Source organism: Myotis yumanensis, unplaced genomic scaffold (assembly GCF_028538775.1).
Source record: "Myotis yumanensis isolate MYYU_CA2020_CCGP unplaced genomic scaffold, mMyoYum1.0.hap1 SCAF_3, whole genome shotgun sequence".
Lineage (NCBI taxonomy): Eukaryota > Metazoa > Chordata > Mammalia > Chiroptera > Vespertilionidae > Myotis > Myotis yumanensis.
Window position 1 is genome coordinate 7,776,601 of NW_027223754.1, and position 20,136 is coordinate 7,796,736.

General features: G+C 51.5%; 1 protein-coding gene across 2 annotated transcripts in view; it reads right to left on the reverse strand.

Annotated features, from left to right (window-relative positions):
- Positions 1-10,230: 10,230 nt before the first annotated feature.
- Positions 10,231-20,136, reverse strand: part of ENPP6 (ectonucleotide pyrophosphatase/phosphodiesterase 6) — a 134,180-nt gene continuing 124,274 nt past the window's right edge. For both annotated transcript variants that reach the window (XM_070408152.1, XM_070408151.1), the window contains exons 7-8: positions 15,582-15,705; positions 10,231-10,487 (exon numbers count right to left, since the gene is read on the reverse strand). In XM_070408152.1, coding sequence (XP_070264253.1) covers positions 10,282-10,487; positions 15,582-15,705 — 330 coding nt within the window. In that variant the 3' untranslated portion in view covers positions 10,231-10,281. The remainder of the gene's footprint in view (positions 10,488-15,581; positions 15,706-20,136) is intronic.

Sequence of the window (20,136 nt, forward strand, 5' to 3'; positions counted from 1 at the left end):
GCTACTGTTATGAATCGTAATGTAAATATCTGATATGCAGGATGGTCTTAGGCGACCCCTGTGAAAGGGTCGTTCGACCGCCAAAGGGGTCGCGACCCACAGGTTGAGAACCGCTGCCCTAAAGCATTATCTGTTGGGATTAGTAGCTCTTTATCCCATCTAGTTTAGATCTCATTTCTGGAATTGTTTCTTCATTTCTAATTCTTTCTTGAGTTTAACCCTTTCTGAGTTTTTATAATTTGATTCATGTTCCCCCCGCCCCAATCTTATGTTGTTTCTGATGTGATTGAGCTCATCTTGAAACAGCTGGGGTTTTGACTAGTTCCATGACTGTGCTTTCCTAGCAGGTTTTCATCGGTTGTCCGACTGTTATTCTGCTCCTTATTTCCACTTTAAAATAGTATCTTAGTGGAGGATTTGACTTCAGTACTTTTCACGTTTTTCTTTGAAAGTAGTTTTTCTTAACTGTAGAACAAGAGGGGGTTCAAGCAGTCTCCCTAATAGAGTCCCTCCTGTTGTGAAGTTACAGAATCATTTCACCTGTTCATTAAGTATTTGTACAGTATATAGTAACCTATGCCTTTTATCCACTTGCTGATTGGAGTCTGAATGATTGTGTTATTAAGCCCTATGGGTTTTTTAAAGATTGAGGATATTCGCCATTTATCATATTTGCTGTCATTCTTTTCAGTGTGTTCTTTTGTTGACTGGGAGGAGCTTGGTTTGGCTTCGTTTCTGACACAGACGTTTAAATACTGTATGCTTCCTTTGTAGTTGCTGTCATTGTTCTTAAGCGTTAAAACAGTGGTTCTCAACCTTGGCTGCACATTAGAATCACCTGGGAATCTTTTTAAAATCCTGATTTCTGGGCCTCATCCTCCGGAAATTCTGTTTCTTTGTTACGGGGTGGGGCCACAACATTAGTAACAAATTTCCGGAAGATGAGGCCCAGAAATCAGGATTTTAAAAAGATTCCCAGGTGATTCTAATGTGCAGCCAAGGTTGAGAACCACTGCGTTAAAAGTTCACCTTTCGCCGAAACAGGTTTGGTTCGGTGGATAGAGCGTCGGCCTGCGGACTGAAGGGTCCCGGGTTCGATTCCGGTCAAGGGCATGTACCTGGGTTGCGGGCACATCCCTGGTGGGAGATGTGCAGGAGGCAGCTGATCGATGTTTCTCTCTCATCGATGTTTCTAACTCTCTATCTCTCTCCCTTCCTCTCTGTAAAAAATCAATAAAATATATTTTTTTAAAAAAAGTTCACCTTTCCCCTCCCACCACCCACATCAGAGTCCGAGGATTTAATGACGCAGGTTTCATTATTGCACTCACATGGGTAGCAGCCGGGGGCCTGGGACAGTGCAGCTGGTGTTCACAGGGAAAGAAATCGCGATGCTTTCATCCCATCAGGGCAGGCACGCAGGTGAGGTGAGCCTCTGAAGTGAATGAATCGGGGAAGAATCTCCTGGATCTGACACCTCTGGCCCCCCCATCCCCTCGGGGTCCCAAGGGCAGCTCCCCTCTGCGTGTGGTGCCGAACCTGTGGGATCTGAGGACCGCTCCTACGATGGCCTTTCCCTAGCCAGTACGGGGTGGGGCTGACCGTTCCAGGTGCAATGCCCTCTACCGGGCATTTGCTCAGCGGTTTATTGACCCGCAGTGGCTCTCCCGGTGGGACGTGGCTGGTCCCTGCCGGACGTAACCTTGTCCGTGTTCATTTCATTGCTAGATTGGTTTTCTCAGTTCAAACTGACATTAACCCAGGTGAGACCATTTCCCACAAGGACAATTTAAATTTCACCCTCCATGAACGCTCATATCTGAGGCCCAGGGCAAGGTCTGCTGCAGTTCTGACTGTATCTCCAAAGCTTGCTCCGGCCACATTGATGGAGTTGCTCCTGTTTGGTGTAGTATTTCTGAGCAGGATTCCTTGCGAAGTTGCTGTGACTCACTGCGGTGAGTGTATCTCCAATGCGGTCCATTTCGAACAAAAACTGTTTTCCGGCTGGTTTTTTATTACTTTGCTGTTTATTATAAAGCACTAAAGACCTTCCCGCATCCTTACAGATGTATTTCCCACAACATGGCAGAATACAACGAATTTCCTAACCTGGGCAATGCTAACATTAAAATTATGCAAGCCATGCATGCCCCTCAGCATTCTTCAAAGGGTTTCTACTCATATTGTTCTTCTTTTACTATTTTTTTTTCTTCCTTTTGGGTGTTTTTCATTCCTGGTTGTACATCAGGATAACCTGGGAGGATTTCTTTTAAATACAAACACCTGGGCCCCCTCCAGACCATTAGAATCAGAATCTCCAGGGTTGGAGCCTGGGCATCAATACGATGAATTTCCTCCCTCAGTTCGGGGCAGCCAGGTTTGGAACCCAGTGCCCCAAACTAAAACAGAATTTGTTGAGATTGTGACATGATGTGCATAGATACAGTTTCTCCTCGTTAGGGGCTGACAGAGGTCATATGACGGGGCTTTGGGATCACCATTAGCAGTTCCAGAAATAGCGTGAGTGACAGGTCGAGAGGGTGGGTGCTGAGAGAATGCCTGAAGCCATTCGCAAAGCAAGATCCTGCTTTGACGTCACTGGCTTGTTTTGGGGGTGGGGGCTCAAGGGAGGGCTGACGGGCATTGGCGGGTTCGGCAGGTTGAGCCAGGGCTGTGAGGCCTGTCTTCACTCGTTCCTCGCTGTGTGAACTTGGGCAAGTCATTTAATTTATTGGCAGCTCAGTTGCCCGAGACAAACAAGAGACGCTCGGAGTCAAATGCATTTCCTGATACCAGGCACAGGCAGGTGCTGATTTTAGGCCTCAGGTGCAGAGAGCAGCCTGGATCCGGGATGCCAAAACCCCCACAAGCCACCGACCCTTCATGCAGCTTCCCAGAGGTGCCCAGGGAAATAATGTTTATGGCTCATTGGCCCCCAAGCCCCTCTTAGCTGTGTTGAGCTGAACTATGGTCTGGACAGCGATGAGCTTCCAGAATTCCTTCTGCTCTTTTCCTCTAAGTCAGAGCAGGCAGAACCACCTCCTTGTCCCCTGCTCTTGCCCGCCCCCCTCCCCCCCCAGCCCTGTCCCTCTGGCCCTCACCTCCTACTGTGGGAGTGCAGGGGCGTGGCTTTGGTGATATTCGGTTCCTGCTTGTCCCCCCAACACCACTGAGGCCAGACTTTCTGAAGCAGCAGGAAGGCGGAGGAGAGAGGAGAGGCTTAGACAAGGCTTTTCCAGGAAGAGGACTCCTCCGTCTGAAAGCTCCTCTCCACCTCCCCCTGCCACCAGCTCCCCGGGTCAAATGCAAATCGGACTCAGAGGCTGTGGTTCCAAACCCTTCCAAGCCATAGGGAAATGACCGCGCAGGCTGGCAGTGGAGTCCTGTTGAGAGTCACATGAAACATGGTGAAGACAGAGCTCATTTATCTTCTCTTCCCGTCTCCCCATCTGCTCCACTTCCCCTTGTTCATGGCTAACGAGGGGGCCCGCTGAAATTCTGGGAAAGAAATCCTTGCCCCCTGAACCCCGTGTCACACAGCTAGTCATTTGTCAAATCCTGCTGCTTTCCACAGAAACGCTTCCTGCCTCAGGCTTTTCCAACCCATCGCTAGTATAGGAAGCTCTGTCCAAGCTCAGAGCTTCTGATCGGTGTCCTGATCTTTTCTCTTTATTCATCCATTCATCTATTCATTCATTCATTTAATAATTCATTCATTTATTCACCAGATAATTACCCACTGTTTTGTGGCAGATGTCATTGCTGCTCCAGACTTTGTTTGGAGACTCCAAAAATGAGAAGACACAATCACAGCATTCTGTTTTGCTTACAGTCTAGTTGGAGATACTTGAAAAAATTATTGCAATGCAGTGTCAGGGGGAGAGAGGGTTGGGGGCAGAGGAGGAGGGCATGGGGGGGATAAATAGTTTGGAGACTTGACTTGGGGACACACAATACAGTGTACAGATGATGTGTTAAAGAACTGTGCACCTACCTGAAACCTGTGTGATTTTGTTAACCAGTGTCACCCAATAAATTCAATAAAAATAAAACAAAAAAACCAAAGCACTGTGACCTGGTTTGTAATAAACAAAACAGTAAAAGAATATGAAGGGGTTTGCCGACGATCCAGGCTGGGGGGGAGGAAGTAAAAGTGAGTTAGACAGAGTGGGATGGGGCTCCCGGACATGGGGACCATGTTAGAGCAGAGAATGGCACATGTAGGGGCCTCGGCAGGATTTGGAACTTAATTCCATAGGAATGAGAGACAAGGGTGGTGTTTACTCAGGTGAGTAATGTGATCATTTTTTGCTTTTACTGCGAGATAATTATACAGACAAAGAGCAGAGAGTGGAGGGCGGACATCCAATGGCCAAGAGCAAGATCCCAAAGGAGGCGGTGGGCGGTGGACGAGGTGCCATCAGAAGCACAAGCGGGTGAGCTTCTGCCTCCAGCTCCTCTGCTCTAGGGGGCGCCCTCTCTCATCGTGTGGCTCCTGTTTTCTGAAACTCTCCAGGCATTGCCTGGAGCAACCAGAACATTTCATTGCACAGAAATGAGAATTCAGTTCTGCTCATAAATGGAAGAAATGGAATGAGCTCCTTGTGAGTTCTGTGAGGAGGTACAGTGTCTTCCTTTCTCTATATTCCCCAAACACGGTACAGCACCTGGTATGGAGGAGGAGCTCAAGCCATCGTGGCTGAACTAGACTGACTCCGAAAGCAATTGGAAGGGTGTATTCGTTTCCTGTGGCTGCTCTAGCAAATTTCCGCAAACTGGGTAGCTTAAAGCAACAGAAAGGTGTGTTCTCACCATCCTGGAAGCTAGGATTCTGAAAGCAAGGTGTCAGCAGGGCCATGCTCCCTCCGAAGGCTGTGGGGAGGCTCCCCCTTGCCTCTTCCAGCTCCTGGTGGTGCCACTGATCCTTACAGATGCATCACTCCCAGCTCTGCCTCCATCACCTGCTCCCTGTGTGTCCGGGTCAAATGTCCCTCTCCTTATAAGGACGCCAGTCATTGGCACAGGGTCTACCCTAGTACAGCATGACCTCATCTTTACTTGATTACATCTGCAAAACCCAGTTTCCAAACGAAATCCCATTCATAGGGACCAGGGACCAGGACTTGGACATATCTTTTTGGGAGGAACAATTCAACCCCTACAAAGGGTGTGGCGTGTGCTGTTCTTCCGTCCCTGTCAGTCTGAGCCTTCTCTGGAGGGACTCATTCCACATGGGCAGGGTGTCCCAGAGGCAGCTCCGTGATGTCAGATAATTGTATCACACAGTCAGCATGCTCTTTCAAAACATTAGCATCCATTTCTCAAGTATTTGAGGGTCTACTCTGTGCCCAGCTCTGTTCCAGGATCTGGATACACAGAGATGAATAAGCCAGATCTGGGCTCTGACCTGATCCAATTAAACTTATTTGACTGTGTTTTCAACTTGACGAGACTATAACAAACTGTTGGCAATTACGTGACAGATTTCTTTCCTTTAAGAGGAAAGAAAACGAATCATTCTTTTGCTTAGAGTTAAATAAGACTCGTAATTGGGAGAACCTTAGTTCACAGAATTATGCCTTATTTATGAGGTCTTCCGGCAAAAAATGTGAAACCCAATTTGGAGTGCCCTGCACCGGAGCTCAACAGGGAGACCAGGGCAGCCCCAGTGCTGGAGGCGGGGGGAGGGGGGGCTGGAGGCGGGGCACAGGGAAGTGAGCTGTGTGGGGCTCCTTTCCAAGGACCAGATGGGTGGTCCCGTGTGGCCTCATGTGGACCAGGCCATGCCGGGCCCTCCTAAGTCACCTTGGTGACCCTGGAACCACCACAGTGATGCCCCTCAAGAGCTTGCCGCGGCCCAGGGAGGGTGCTGGGCGGCTCAGGAAAGAAAGGCCCTCGCAGGCATTCAGCATCCAGCATCTGAAACTCCTGGGGGTTGGTCTTTGCACCTTCCGACTTGCTGCACCAGTCACCTCCCTTCCTATTGGCTGCGGAGCACTTCCAGGTGCAGGGCCCGCGAAGAGAAGAGAGGGACTGGCGAATCATGTCTCTGGAGGACTTGTATCAGAACATATAAAGAACGGTTACAACTTAGTGAAAACAGACAGGCATTCAAGTAAAAAATGTGGACAAAGGACTTGAATAGACATTTCTCCAGCAAAGATAGACAAACGGCCAATAGACACATGAAGATACTCGGTATCATTGGTCGTTAGGGAGACACAAATGAAAACCACCATGAGAGATCATATCACACCTACCAGGGTGGCTGCAATTTAAAAAATAACAAGTGTGGGGGAGGATGTGCAAAAGCCGGATGCCTGCTGGTAAATTCCAAAAGGGTGTAGCCAATTTGGAAAACAGTCTGACAAGTTCCGCAAAAGTTCAGCATAGAGACACCATGAGACCCAGCAATTCCACTCCAGGCATATTCCCAAGAGAAACGGAAGCATATACCCACAAAAACTCACCCATGAACGTCCAGAGCAGCAGTACTCATAATATCCCAAAAGGTGTGTCCACCAACTAGAGAACAGATAAATAAAATGCAGGATATCTGCACAATGGGATAGTATTTGGAAATAAAAAGAATAATGATTCATGCGAAACCCTGAAGACATTATGCTGTGTGAAAGACGCCGGCCACAAAGGACCAGATTGCATGGTTCCATTTTTATGAAATATCCCGAAGAGGCAAATCTGTTAGCACAGAGCTGAGTTGAGTGGTTGCTGGGGTGGGGGTGGGAGGAGATGGGAGTGACAGCGAATGGACATGGCGTTGCTTTGCGGCTGATAAAAAGGTTCTGAACCTGACGGTGGTGGTGGCTGCAGAGTTCTCTGAGCATGCTAACTGGGAGTTTTTTATGGCATGTGAATTAAATCTCGATAAAGCTGTTATATTTTTAAATTTTCTTCCTTCTTTCCTTCTTCCCTCTCCCCTTCCTTCGTTCCTTCCATTCTTTTTTCCTTCCTTCTTTCTGTCAAATGTGTAAGGCTGGGCTGGAATATGTCTAGTTTATGGAATGAAGTATAATTACTGGTTGGGTGATAAGGAAGCAAGCCCAAAGTGAAAAGTTTATTTAATTTGAGGTACTAAAGACAGAGAATATCTGAGGTGTAAGCAAATCATTTTAATGACATTTATTCTTTTCCTCATTCAACACATATTTATGGGACATTTATTAAACATTTGAGGCACTGCACTCAATGCTATTTTATGATTTCAAAGCAACACAGAAGTGTATTTTCATGGCACGTACGTGAGACCAAGTTCCCCATGTTTATAACCCGTCTGCCAAGACTACGCCCACCCTTCCACGCTGACTTGGTCTGTCACGAATTGCTTAAAAAGAGTAAACATGCAATCATATTTGGAAATCCCCTGATATTTACAGAAATGCAAACCACTTAGAAAATCCATAAAATAGTTGTGTCTTGAACAAGAGTTGGTCTGATAGCACCGCTGGGAATCGTAGACCCACAGGGAGGAGGGGGTGTGGGGAGGCCCACGCTGCCTTTTCGGCTCCTCTCTCCCTCACTGGGGTGAACAGATCGGCTTTGGTTTAAGGAGGGCTGGAGGCCCCAGGAGTAACGGGTGGGTTATGAGTGACTGTTGGGAGACTCAGGTCTACCAGGGTCATTTCAGCACCATTTCTGCTGAGAGCAAACCCAGACCTTCCATGAGTGTGACTGCAGTGTCAACACGCGTGGGGCCCCATCCAGGTCCTGCCAGCCTGCGTCTCTGAGGGTGGGTCAGGGGATGCTTACAATCCCAGCACATATGCAAACTGGTGGCTGGGTCTAAACTCAGATCTGACATGGATTTCCAAGATCACTTTAAGAGTAAAGAGAGCTGGAACTTTATCATTCAGAACTCTTCAAGGTGAGAAAGAATTCTTTGGGCCTATTCTAACTTATGCTTACACCTTCAGAACGTAATTGGATTGGGTTCTGGAGACTGTGCATATAAAGTGGCCATTCATCTCTTTGATTTAAGGATCTTCCTTCCCTTTATCTTTGTTATTGGCAGGGCAATCCAATTATCATAATCATCCTCCTGGAATTAGCCACGGAGTAGTAAAATAATCCAGAAAAGGTTGTCTATATGTAGTCCTCACAGATTTTACTTCTGTGGAACAAAACCATTTAGAGAAAGTGAAATTTTCCTGGGGGCAAAGAATATACCTTTAAAACAAAAATTAAAGGGCGGGGGGTGGAAGAGGGGGAACTTTAGCCAAAGAATCTAGCCACTAAAATGCATGCATTCTTTTAGGCACAAAGTTTTTTCTCCATTTAGGGGCTGAATTCTCTTAATTAGTTACCAATAGTCATGATTCCAAAAGTTCCTTATTCTCATTCATTGCTTCGAGAGTAGTTACTGAGTAACTACACTTTGTCAGCCAACTATCTGAAATCTGATTACGTAACTTGAAGGTTTTAGGCATGAGTGTGTGTGGGGGGGGGGGGGCGGGTAGAATAGAGCATGAAAGACAAATGCAAGACGGTATACATGTGTAGACGCCTCTTCATTTGATGACCCACTTTTCAAGATCCTTGCTTCACAGGAAGGTGGGCCGGGCGGTATTCATCAGAGCTCCGTCCTTTAAGGAGAGAGGGAACCTGGAACAAGAGGCACGCACTTCCCAACCGCGGCCAGTGTTGAGAGCGCTGATTTGCTTTCAGCCAGACAAAGGCTGGTTTGCCTGCGTTCCCTTGGATCCGACACTGCATTCTAAAAACACCTTACGTAAGCCCTTAGAAAGCTTGTGTGGAGAGGAAGTGGACGTTTTGAAGTAGGGACCCTCTGCTCCCATGACTCAAGGCACAGAGGCGGCTGGCTTCACCTTCTGGAGTCAGGGTGAGCATTGAGATCAACAGCCTGGAAGGGCTTCATCGTCCCGAGGAGACCTGAGGTTGTTTTCCTGACACGAAAGTTGCACCGGCAGATCCGCCTCGCTTAGTGCAAAGTCATTTTTAATGCCACGACGTGTGTCTGTGACTCCGACCACTTAAAGATGCAGTTGTCCCTTGCTTGTGCAAGATCCCCTGCACCCGGCTTGTTGATTAACTGAAAACTTTTCAACCAGGTTCAACGGCTCGTCTCTGGGGCTCTAAGACCTCAGGTCTCGCAGGTGGCGGTTGCACCACTTTCCTAACAAATGGCCTTTTGGTGAGTGACCGGGATTTGATTCCATCAGGTTCTCTCCCCGAACCCCGCCCTGATTTTCCTTGGAATTCTGGGTCACTCAGGGATCCACTTTGCTGTTGTTGTTTAACAAGCAAAGCTCCAGCACACCGACGCATAAATCTTACCCTTAACGCATCGCCATTCCAAGCAATGAACTGAGATTTCTGCAAATGTGTCCCCTCGCTCATCGGCCAGATATCTTTCCCAGCTGTAATGTGTGTCGGGTGTTGCTATAGTCTATGTTGTGTGGGGTGATCCAAAGAGTGTAGTCTCTGAGAAGGCCTTTGCCCTGGCAGGCGGCGGGCCATCCATCCATCCCCCCACAGCACCCAGGGGCTGCTATGGGCGGGGCCTCGGGCCGTGATACCCCGTGAGAAGTCACACAGAAGCCCCGATCTATGCTAAGCCCTTCTGCTCCTCAAGGCGAGGGGGACATTTTTGTGCATCCCGACTTTGGGAGGGAAGTCATGCCTGTCGCCTTACTCTGAGTTCTCTAATCCTTCGTGACTTTGATTGATGGGTGGCCCAAGCTAAGATAACGCCCTTTTGGGGTTTTTGTAGAAGAAGAAAAAACTCCATGAGCTGGGGCAGGAGCAGATGGCAGCCACAGCTGTCATGGGGAGCCTCCTTTCTCTGGGAAGGAAGGCACAGTCCAGGACTTGTGGCCATAGAGCCCCAGGTGGGCTCCTGGGTGTGCACGGGGCACAGGCGAGGGGCTGCTCTGAGCAGAGCGGGACAGAGTGGGGTCCAGGACTCTCACACAATATTCTCTCAAAAGCTGTTTGCTAGGGACAGGCCCTTGCTCAGACAGTTCATCTGCATTTCCAAATGAAAAAGAAAGGACACACTTACATACAGTCGAACAAGTTAAGAGCAAGATTTTCCTTATCTTCCGAAAAAAAATAAAGTTCAGATATTTGTTTTTTAAGAAGTAGGGATTTTTATGTATAGAATCATCCAAGAATAAAATATTTTCAATGTGTGTGGCCCTGATTGTGTTAAAGAAGCTATTATTCAACTAGGACATAAAACCTTCCCCCCCCCCCCCCCTGTGAAGGCCCCCTTGTCTGAGTGTTTGGGACACAAAGGAGCAGCTACTGAAGGAGCAAGAGCAGAGTCAAGGCCAGGGCCAAACCCCTGGGCAGGTGCCGCGGGGCCGCGCTGGCCGGACTCTTCAGCATGCACATCACCCGGGACCAGGACCCGTTATTGGGCAGCGGGGCGATGCCGGCCGCGTGGCACATGACGTTGTAGACATCCACGGAGCGGATCGGGGCGGCTCTGAAGTTGGATTTGAAATCTGAAAGACACAGGCGAGCAAATAAGTTATCACAGTCAGTGACCGGGCAGAGAGGGGTGCGTCCCCGTGTGGAGGGATCACAATCGGGCTCCCGGTGGCTTTGGGATTGCAACACCAGCTCTGTCCGTGGGGCGTGGAGTATGCGGAAGGCCACGGGTTGTGAAAGGAAGTAACTTTCTATGGCTCCTGGAGCTGAGTTCCTTTGAGAGACAAATCCCCGCCCAGCTGACCTTGAGCGTAACTGTGCTCCGTGTACCCACCGAGCTCTGTCTTCCCGGGAGGCAGAGGGCCACCTGCAGCTGCTCCTTCCTGCAGGGCGCTGAGCGCAGCTGTGGCCAGAAGCTCAGCTGTCCTGCTGGGCTTGCCAAACCCCGATAAAGGTATTCTTATCTTTCCCGACACCAATCTAGCAGGCACTGGTTGGCCAGGGCGCCAATTTCTATTGCAGAGATCCCACGGCAACTCAACGATACAGCATCGGCCCATGGACCAAAGGGCTGTGGCATCAATTCCGGGTCAAGGGCACATACCTTGGTTGGGGGTTTGATCCCCAGTCCCAGTCTGGGCACATAGGAGAGGCAACCAATCCATGTGTCTCTCTATGTCAGTATTTCTCTTCCTCTCTCCCCCTCATCCCTCCCTTCCACTCTGTCTGAAACTCTGTGGAAAAAATATCCTTGGGCCCTAACTGGTTTGGCTCAGTGGATAGAGCGTCTGACTGGGGACTGGGGGGTCCCAGGTTTGATTCCGGTCAAGGGAAGGTACCTTGGCTGCAGGCACATCCTCAGTGGGGAGTGTGCAGGAGGCAGCTGAATCGATGTTTCTCTCTCATCGATGTTTCTAACTCTCTATCCCTCTCTCTCCCTTCCTCTCTGTAAAATATCAATAAAATATATAATTAAAAAAATGTCCTTGGGTGAGGATAAAAAAAAGGAAAAAAAGAATGTCTCTCCACTTCCCAGAGGGCCCAGGGCCGGATGGAATGTGGACCGTACAGCCTCCTGGAGCTGGAACTCAGAGCAGCAGCGATGGCTTCCTGATCGCGTCCGGAGGACCACGGGAGCCTTCCCTGGAGCCTTTCGCTGGCGGATAAAGTAGCTCGGCCTCGTGAGGAAAAGTAACCTGGGGCTGGGGTTACAGAGCCGGGAAGGGACCGGGGGTCTGATGGTGGGCTGTGCTTCCAGAAACCCAGACGCTGCCCTGAACTCCAGCGGGGACACAGGCCTGTGAAGGTGGGGCTGGCCCTTCACAGCATCCTAGGTGAGGGGGCCGAAGGAGGGATGTCAATCCAGAGCGCCCTCCTCCTTCCCCCCGGGGCGGGGGGGGGCGGGGGCAGTAAGATGCTGACTGCCAGGTGCTGGTCTGCTTAAGAGCCAATGGAGGAGTTTGAAAATAATGTCCATAAGCAGTGTCGCTTTTAGGCCCCCAAACAGAGCTTCCAACAAAATGCCCGAAGCTGCACTGGGGTTGAACCGAGGAGGGAGATCTTATCCACCAATACAGCCTGGGCAGGGCCTTTCAGAGTGTTTAAGGAAGTGGGTGGCTGGAGGGCTGTGCCCTGTATAGCTGCTTTGCTAACATGGGCACAGATGCTTGATTGAAAAAGCAAACAGACCCAACAGCAACTTTCGGCTCTTGTGTCCACCCTGAGGTTACCGATGTGGAAGAAAGTTACGTACAGAAAACTCTGCCACCGAGCACGTCAGATCCGGAGCAAGAATGGGCTGGACACAGCCTGCAGCCACTCCCAGCCGGGTGACCTCGGGGAACAGGCAGGGAAATGGTGCCTCATCGTAGCTCCAGGCACGTTGTATGTGCTCGATGCGTGGTAGCTGGTGCTATTAACAGGCATGTGGAATAGATGCCCAGCGAGGGCAAACGATGGATAGAAAGCAGTCCATACAGCCTCTGGGGGGCTCACTTTACTTCTGAGCAGGGAAGCTAAAAGTCAGCATCATCTCGGGGGACAAATAGTTTTTTTAAAAAAATCCAGAACCTCCCGGGAGAGGTGAGCGTAAGGCTGCCCCGGGATGCCACCCTTCTTACTATCAAGGCAAGTCGTACACGTAAACGCAGGTGGTGGCTGTACTTCCCCAGAGGTGACCCCTCTGCAGCCAGAGAAATCAATGGAAAGGTCCCCCCAGTGATGGGAAAGCAAGTCCTCTCCCTCCTGCTGATCTGCCGAGAACCTGGGTGCGCTGATCACACTGCCCCATCCCGTGGGGCCACACCCTTGCCGTGTGGGTGGGCGGGCCTTTCAAACACCCACGTCTTTAACTCTTGACGGAAACATTGAGATAAACTCTGCAGACGGAAGTATTGGAGATAGAGCATCCTTTTACGTTCAAAGTACAAAATCAAGTCCTGTGCCGGTAAGCAGGAAGGAGAACTGGGTTTCCTTTCCCGTTCCACTTGGGCCATGGCTTCCTGTTCTGCAGGGCTGGAACTTGGGGCCCAATGCAGACATGATTCAGGCTGGGATGGGAGCTTCTGGGAAATTCCTGAAGAGCAAAACCATACCCCACCCAATTTGTGAGGACTCCGCCAAAGCTCTGCTAGCTCCACATGGCATTCTGAACCGGCCTGGGAATCCGAGGCATTCCCAGGGGTTGACATTTTTTAGATATAAAGACTGTTTCTCTCAAAGCAAGAAGGTTCTCGGGCTCCAGAGGTGCCTGCAACTTAGGGCTGTTCTCCGAGTCCGTTCACAGCTCACTCAATCATAGGCCTGCTCTCTTGGAGTTCTGTAGGGCTGGATTAGGTGGTTCAGATTAGAAGCTGGGATTAACCAGAGACAGGCTACCTTCCTGACTGATTTCCCTCTCTCTTAGCTGGGCCAGACTCCCTGACTTCCAACCCTGCATGTGGGCAGCCACAAGGATGCCTGGCCTCCTCCCTAAGCGAGAGGCACCTACAATTAATCAGCAGGGATGTGCCTTTATCTCAAAGTGCAGCGAGAGAGCTATTAATGGCCTTGCTCTTAAATTGTCTTCTGAGTAAACAGCCCGTGTGTAAAGCTGTTCAATCTTTCATGAGAAGCGGAGATGGGACGGTTGGCGGGGGCTCTCCCGGCTCTATCTGCCTGGGAACATTTTTGCAACGAGCCCCGGCGGTTTGCATCAGGGGTCGTCTTTCGGTCTATAAAAGACTCAGGCTTTTAGTAGTCAAGGAGCCCGGGATGGAGGCCTTCGCTAATGGACAGAATCTCTCCCACCGAACTCAACCCGAAGCTAATGCAGCTTTTGGTATGTTGTTTAACATTTTTGGTTTGCTTCTGCTTTAAAATATGCTCGGGCCTTGCTCATAAACACTCCTTCAACTGACAACTGTTTTGCATTCGTGATCTTTTTTTCTCTCTGGGGAAGAGGGAGGTGGTGGTTTTGAACGAAAGCCCGGCTGTCTGGTGCTCTCCCGTATAAAGGCTGTGGCCCTGGAGTGTCTCCAGCCTAATCTAGCCGTTGACCTCCAAGGAGTCTTCGGGGTCTCATCACTCATTCATCCAGCTCTGAGCTGCCTGGATCTGGCAGGGGCCGGGCTGACAGGGAGCACCTGAGAGCTATTACTGGTTGATGGCAACATGTTGGACACCCTCTGTATGCCCCCGCCCCCCAGCCCCGGGCCCAGGTCCTGACCCGGTCAGGGCTCCGTAAATGCTTGCTGCTACTGTTTCTGATTCTCCCTTCAGCATCGGGAACTTGGATCACACGCGGGAAAGGATGCGGACCCATGTGTTCCCTAAGCTCAGGTTGCCAGAGGGCCCTCGGAGGGTGCAGACACTGACACTTCGGGTTCTCAGCAGCTGTGTGGGGGTAAGGGGAGTGAGCCACGGCAGGGGGTGGATACTCGTCTTTGTCTTGCTGCATCGGGAAGAAGAGCAGGGCTTCCAGGAGTAATCTCTAGCTTCTACTTCGAAAGGAAAGCGTGGATTTCATGGATGGAAGCATTTTGATCACCATCCAGAAAGGGGCCTTTGGGATGTGGGTATGAGGGTCAGTGGGTGTATTTAACCGGGAAGGGGGGCAGTAGCGGGAAAGAGAATAGCTCATGAGCCAGTCAACTGACTGGTAGGGGCTGTTGAATGCTCTTTACCTTAATTATTATTATTATTATTATTATTATTATTATTATTATTTTAATCCTCACCAGAGGATATTTTTCCATTAATTTTTAGAGAGAGTAGAAGAGAGAGGGAAAGACAGAGAAACACTGATGTGAGAGAGACACATTGATTGATTGCCTCCTGCACGGCAGGGCCTGGACCGGGGAGGAGCTTGCATCCATGGTACATGCCCTTGACTAGAATCGAACCACGGGCCCTTCAGTCTGAAGGCCAACACTCTATCCACTGAGCCAAACTGGCTAGGCTAACCTAATTTTTTTTTTTTTTTAAGAAGGGGGTGTCAGGTAGTAGTATGATCCTCAGAGTGTTGATAAACTTTTGCAAAATGTGAATTTTTGGTGCTCTAAATAATTAAAGCAAATGCCCAAATAGGCCCTCTTCACCCCTGCCCTCTGTTCGCCTTAGAATTCATCTGGTTGAGGAAGGTACAGTACATTTGCTTTCATCCAAGACCCGCCTCGTCATCCTGGCTGACTCTCAAAGTCAGCCTCTGGGTCGTTTCCGAGGCTGCCGTGGAGCACAGGCCGGCTTCTGCTTGCCCTAAACGAGTGACCCCCACAGGGCTGGGTGCCCTCGACAAGGAAGAAGTGTGGCGAGCCAGGCCGGGGAGCAACCACGCCAGCGCTGAAACTCGCAGCTGTCAGCACGCCGGCGTCCGGTAAGCGTTCCCGGACAGCGGATGGCTGTGAAATCACATTCTGATGAATTAAGTGAAAAATGAATCGCAAACATGTGGAACACATTTTCCGGGCTGCACTCAAGGTTTAAAATTTACAAGGAAAACTATTCGGCCACGTTTGCCAAGCCCAAGAAGCATTTGAAAGCGAGCCAGCGAGAGATGTTTCACGGAGGCCGGCTGGGTTTGCTCAGCGTGGCTCATAAAGCAATCGGCCAGCCTGCCCCCCGCCACGAGCCCCCGGGGACGCGGCCTTGGGAACGGATGACGGAGAGAACCCTGCCGTTTCCCCGCCTACCGGGTCCGAAGGCCAGGAAGATGCCCCTCATGTCCATGAGCTCGTTGTCGTATCCGTGCCATCCGCGCTGCCAGCCTGCCCTCTTGCCGGTGCTGTTCATCCAGAACGGAAGCAGCTCTCGACTCTGAAACCAACAAGGCAGTTACTTCCCGGGTCCCGACACCGTGGGCAGTGAGCACCTGGCCCCGGCCACCACCCAGCAGCCGTGGGACTGCCTTCTCAGCATCGGGTCACCCGCTTGGATCACTTCCTACCCCGGGAGCTCAGTCCCTGGAGGCAGCCCACTCCCGCTCTAGTCATGCAGGTGTTCTCTCCCTCAGAGCTGAACTGTACCCTGCACCTCGTAATCAGATTTTGTTGTTGTTGTTGTCTTAATCCTCTCCCGGGGATATTTTTCCATTGATTTTTAGAGAGAGTGGAAGGGAGGGGGAGAGACACAGAGAGAGGCACATGGATTGGTTGCCTCCCACAGGAGCCCTGAACAGGGCCGGGATCCAGCCTGCAACCGAGGTACGTGCCCTTGACCAGAATAGAACCCGGGACCCTTCAGTCTGCGGCCGACACTCCATCCCCTGAGCCAAACCGGCCGGGGCCATAATCAGTTTTGGAATCACTAAATATAGCACGTTTGCGACCGAGGGGATGATCACGTGTTCCTGCGGGATAATAGAAAGTACATTTGGCCCTCACTCCCGGGCCCTGGCGCAGAGCTCCTGACACCCATGGACGTTGCTGAGTGACAGGATCTTTGTGCTATTCACAGGCAGCCCCTTGCTCCCTCACCTGAGTTTGGGCTAATGGCATGGCCTTGGGGGAGGGACTAACTTCAGGAGGGACCAGCCCTGTGAGGAGAGGGTTAGACTTGTCAGTCTTCCTCTGACCTCTCAGGTGGAAGTCAGCCATGTGGCCACTGCTTTCATCACCCCTGCCAACACAGCGACACCCCGTATGAAACCCGGGTACCACATGGCCCATGAGCTTCTGACTGACGAACTCATTGGTGTGCTGGGAGGGTTCCCCTACCAGGAACGGACATGCTCTGCACCCCTCCCCCCAGGAGGCATATTTCCACGGGGCTGGTCCCGAGTTTTATCCTTTAGAACAAAACTGTAATCATAAGCACAGCACCTTTCTGGGTTCTGAGCTTCATTCCAATGACTTATCAAACCGGAAGGGGGTTGTGAGAACCCTCACATTGTGGCCAATCAAATACAAGTACGTGTAGGCTGAGGACCCCGGACTCTGGCTGCCAACTGAAGGGGGAAAGGCTTGTGGGACCGAGCCCTTCACGTGAGGGGGCTGCTCTTAACTGGGGACAGTTAATACCAGCATTGAACTGAATTGCAGGACACCCAATTGCTGTCAGAATTACTGGGAAATACGGCATCTAATCTAATCACCGCTTTTCTCGCAAAGCCCTTGGAGCCCAGAGGTGGTCCACTCTGACCATCTGGTGCGCCTTCCGCCATCCGCACTGCCCTGTCCTGCCTCCCTCTGGCTCCGCCCTCCAGAGCAGCTCAGAATCTCAGCCCCTCCTCTCCATGCAGTGACACGTTCGAAAAGGGCACTCACACTCCTCTTACCCAGGCATCATAATCTTCATGTCCCCCACTGGGGATGGGTTCCAGGACCACCCTCCCCTGAAACCCTTCTTCCCTCCAGAACTACATCTTCTTCTCCTGCAGGTGCTTCCTTGTGGGACAAAAGGCGTGAAGGTGAGTCCTGAGGAGGCCGGAGCCAGGCGGACACACCGAGCCCTTCATGGCCCAATGGACACTCATTCCTGGGAGCCCAGCCATCCTCTTACTAAGCAGGTACAATATCCCAGAAAGTTCAAACGCAGGAGGTAGAATTGGCTGGTTGTGGTGAGGGAATAGAAGCAAAACAGCTCACATACCAGCAACGCACAGGCCAGCGCACAAGACTATTAGAGTCCCATGTAGTCAGCGTGCCATGCGGTTCACCAAGAGCCGACACCACCATTCACCAAATCGCCACAGCATCCCAGCAGGGATGGTGTGTCCCTACTTTGTAGTTGAAGAAACCAAGGCACACACAGTGAGGTGAACAGCTACTCTTAAAGCTGCGAGAGGCAGGGCTGGGACTGAAACCCAGGTCACCTGTCTCCCGTCCTTACGCACCTTTCACTGACCACGGCCAGAGGTCCCTGAGCGCTCCTGGGGGCCCTGGATGTGAGGCCCTCCCTGTCCCTTGCCTCCTCACTCCCCGGAGTGGCGGCCAGTTATAAAGTAGAGAGAGAGAGAGACTTTGGAACTGGCGGCCGTGGGTTAAGTCTCACCTTGCCACTTCCTAGCCAAGGTTCAGGTTCCCTGCGGAGCCATCACACCTGCCTCGAGAGTGTTTGGAGGAAGATATGGCTGTGTGCTCAGTGCCTGACACACAGTAGGTACTCACTGAATGGCTGCGGCCGGTCCCAGATGCACAGGCTGTGGGGCAAGGCGCTCTGGCCATGCCGGCCGGGCAGGGGTGGCGGTGAGGCCTGAGCTCGCCTCTGCGGACTTAGCTGTCAGATCGCATTGCACATCATCCCCTCTCAGCCCATAATTCGCCCCTGGCATGACTGCTTGCCAAATGGCACTACTTCACTGCCTCTCCGTTTCCTGAATCTCCATCACCCCTGTCCCTCCTCCTCCAGCTGCAGCTCGTGTTTTTCCATGGGAATGCTTTCATTCACGTATTGCATTTCTGACTTGCTAGACTGTTGCTGTTCCTTATCTGTCAGATCCTGATCTGATGATCAGGATGTGTCCCAGTTTAGTTTCGTCGCAGTCAGGAGGCCACGATTCCTGGACGCCAGGTAGGACACTGGGTTGCTAGCGACTTCCCTGGTTATGAGCCCCATAGGACATAAGGACCCCGAGACAGAGGCACAGGGGAAAGGGAGACGGAGACCAATGACCCGATTAAAATATTCCAGTCGAGCCCTGACTGGTTTGGCTCAGTGGGTAGAGCGTCAGCCTGCGGAATGAAGGGTCCCAGGTTCGATTCCAGTCAAGGGCATGTACCTTGGTTGCGGGCACATCCCCAGTGGGAGGTGTGCAGGAGGCAGCTGATCGATGTTTCTCTCTCATCAATGTTTCTAACTCTCTATCCCTCTCCCTTCCTCCCTGTAAAAAATCAATAAAATATATTAAAAAAAATTTCCAGTCGAAATTCCACAAATACAAACACACCGGGTCACAGGGAAATGCACTAGTTTCTATGACAGTGACAATCCGCTCCAGGGACCACTGTTCTCACTGACTTTCAAAAGCAGTGATAACCCGGCTGCTTCTGCGAGAAGCTGGCCATTCCTGTAAGTGACCGGATGGAATGTGTGATGTGAATGAAGGATTGTTGCTCCTCCGTCCCACCGAGCGGCTTTCCCCATCGTCACACGGTTCCTACATTCCCCTCCCGGTGCTCACGGTGGAGGTGTGGCTCACAGACCTGCTCCAGAGCGCGACCCCGCCCCGGGCTGCCCATCCGCCAGCTGCCGGTCAAGAAACCTGACCCCCCACCTGGTGACATCCTAGGGAGGTGCCCAGACTCTTCTGATTTGGCCAAAGGTAAGATGGGGTAGGACTGGTGTGTGTGTGTGTGTAGCCATGGGAACTCAGAGACCACATGGGAAGCTCTTATAAAAAAATAATTGTTGGGTACGGAGGTCCCCCAGCATCGGGACCCTGGGGAACAGTTGGGTTGAGGCCCCTGGAGGCAGGGAGAGCTGTGTGAGCTCACCTGGGAAAAGCCACAGACGAAGGCAGCGGACAGACCAGGCTGCTGGAAGGAGCGAGAGCAACGGAGAGTCTTCTGCTCCCGGTGCCGGCCTGAGGCCATGCCAATCAAATTCGGTGACCCGAATCCGGTCAGGTTAGAATAGATAAAAGGTGAGCACTAACCTAGGTGTGTGAGGGCCCTGGGGGAGTGGTTTCTCTTACGGACCACTGTCTCAGAGTCTGCGGCATTGCCATTCTACGTGCTCTCCCGAGAGGCCCCCTGTTGGCGAGGCTCCTCGGGGCCCTGTGGGTGGTGGTTCCGAGCCTTCAGATGTGTGTTTGCCACAGGCCACTGCAAGGAGATGTCCCTCTGCCTGTCTCTCTGCCCCTGTCTCAGACGGCGCCCTCTTTCTAAAGCAGAACAAATGGCACAGGCTCTGGTCCTGGTCTGTCCTGGGAAGCCCGGGGCCACACACAGCCTAGTCCTGGAAATGAGAAATGCCAGACAGGGAAGCCAGTGGGTGGAGAGGAACCAAGCTCCCTGGAGGATGGGGGGGGAGAGGGTGTGGATGGGGTTTCTCTCCGCACGCCCCCCCCCCCCCCATCATGTTTATTGACGTGTGCCAGGGGTGCAGAGGGCAGGCCTGTGTGCTCAGACGGCTGACACAGACGACCCTCGTCGCCACCAGAAAGCCAGCAGCTCCCAGCACTCAACACCCGCTTCCGGGAGCTCAATTAGCCAGGCCTGCACAACGCCACTCCGGCTGCCACTGCCTCCCAGATCGTCTTGATTTCCCCCGTGTTCTGGGCCTAACTGCCCTTCATCCTCGGGCCTT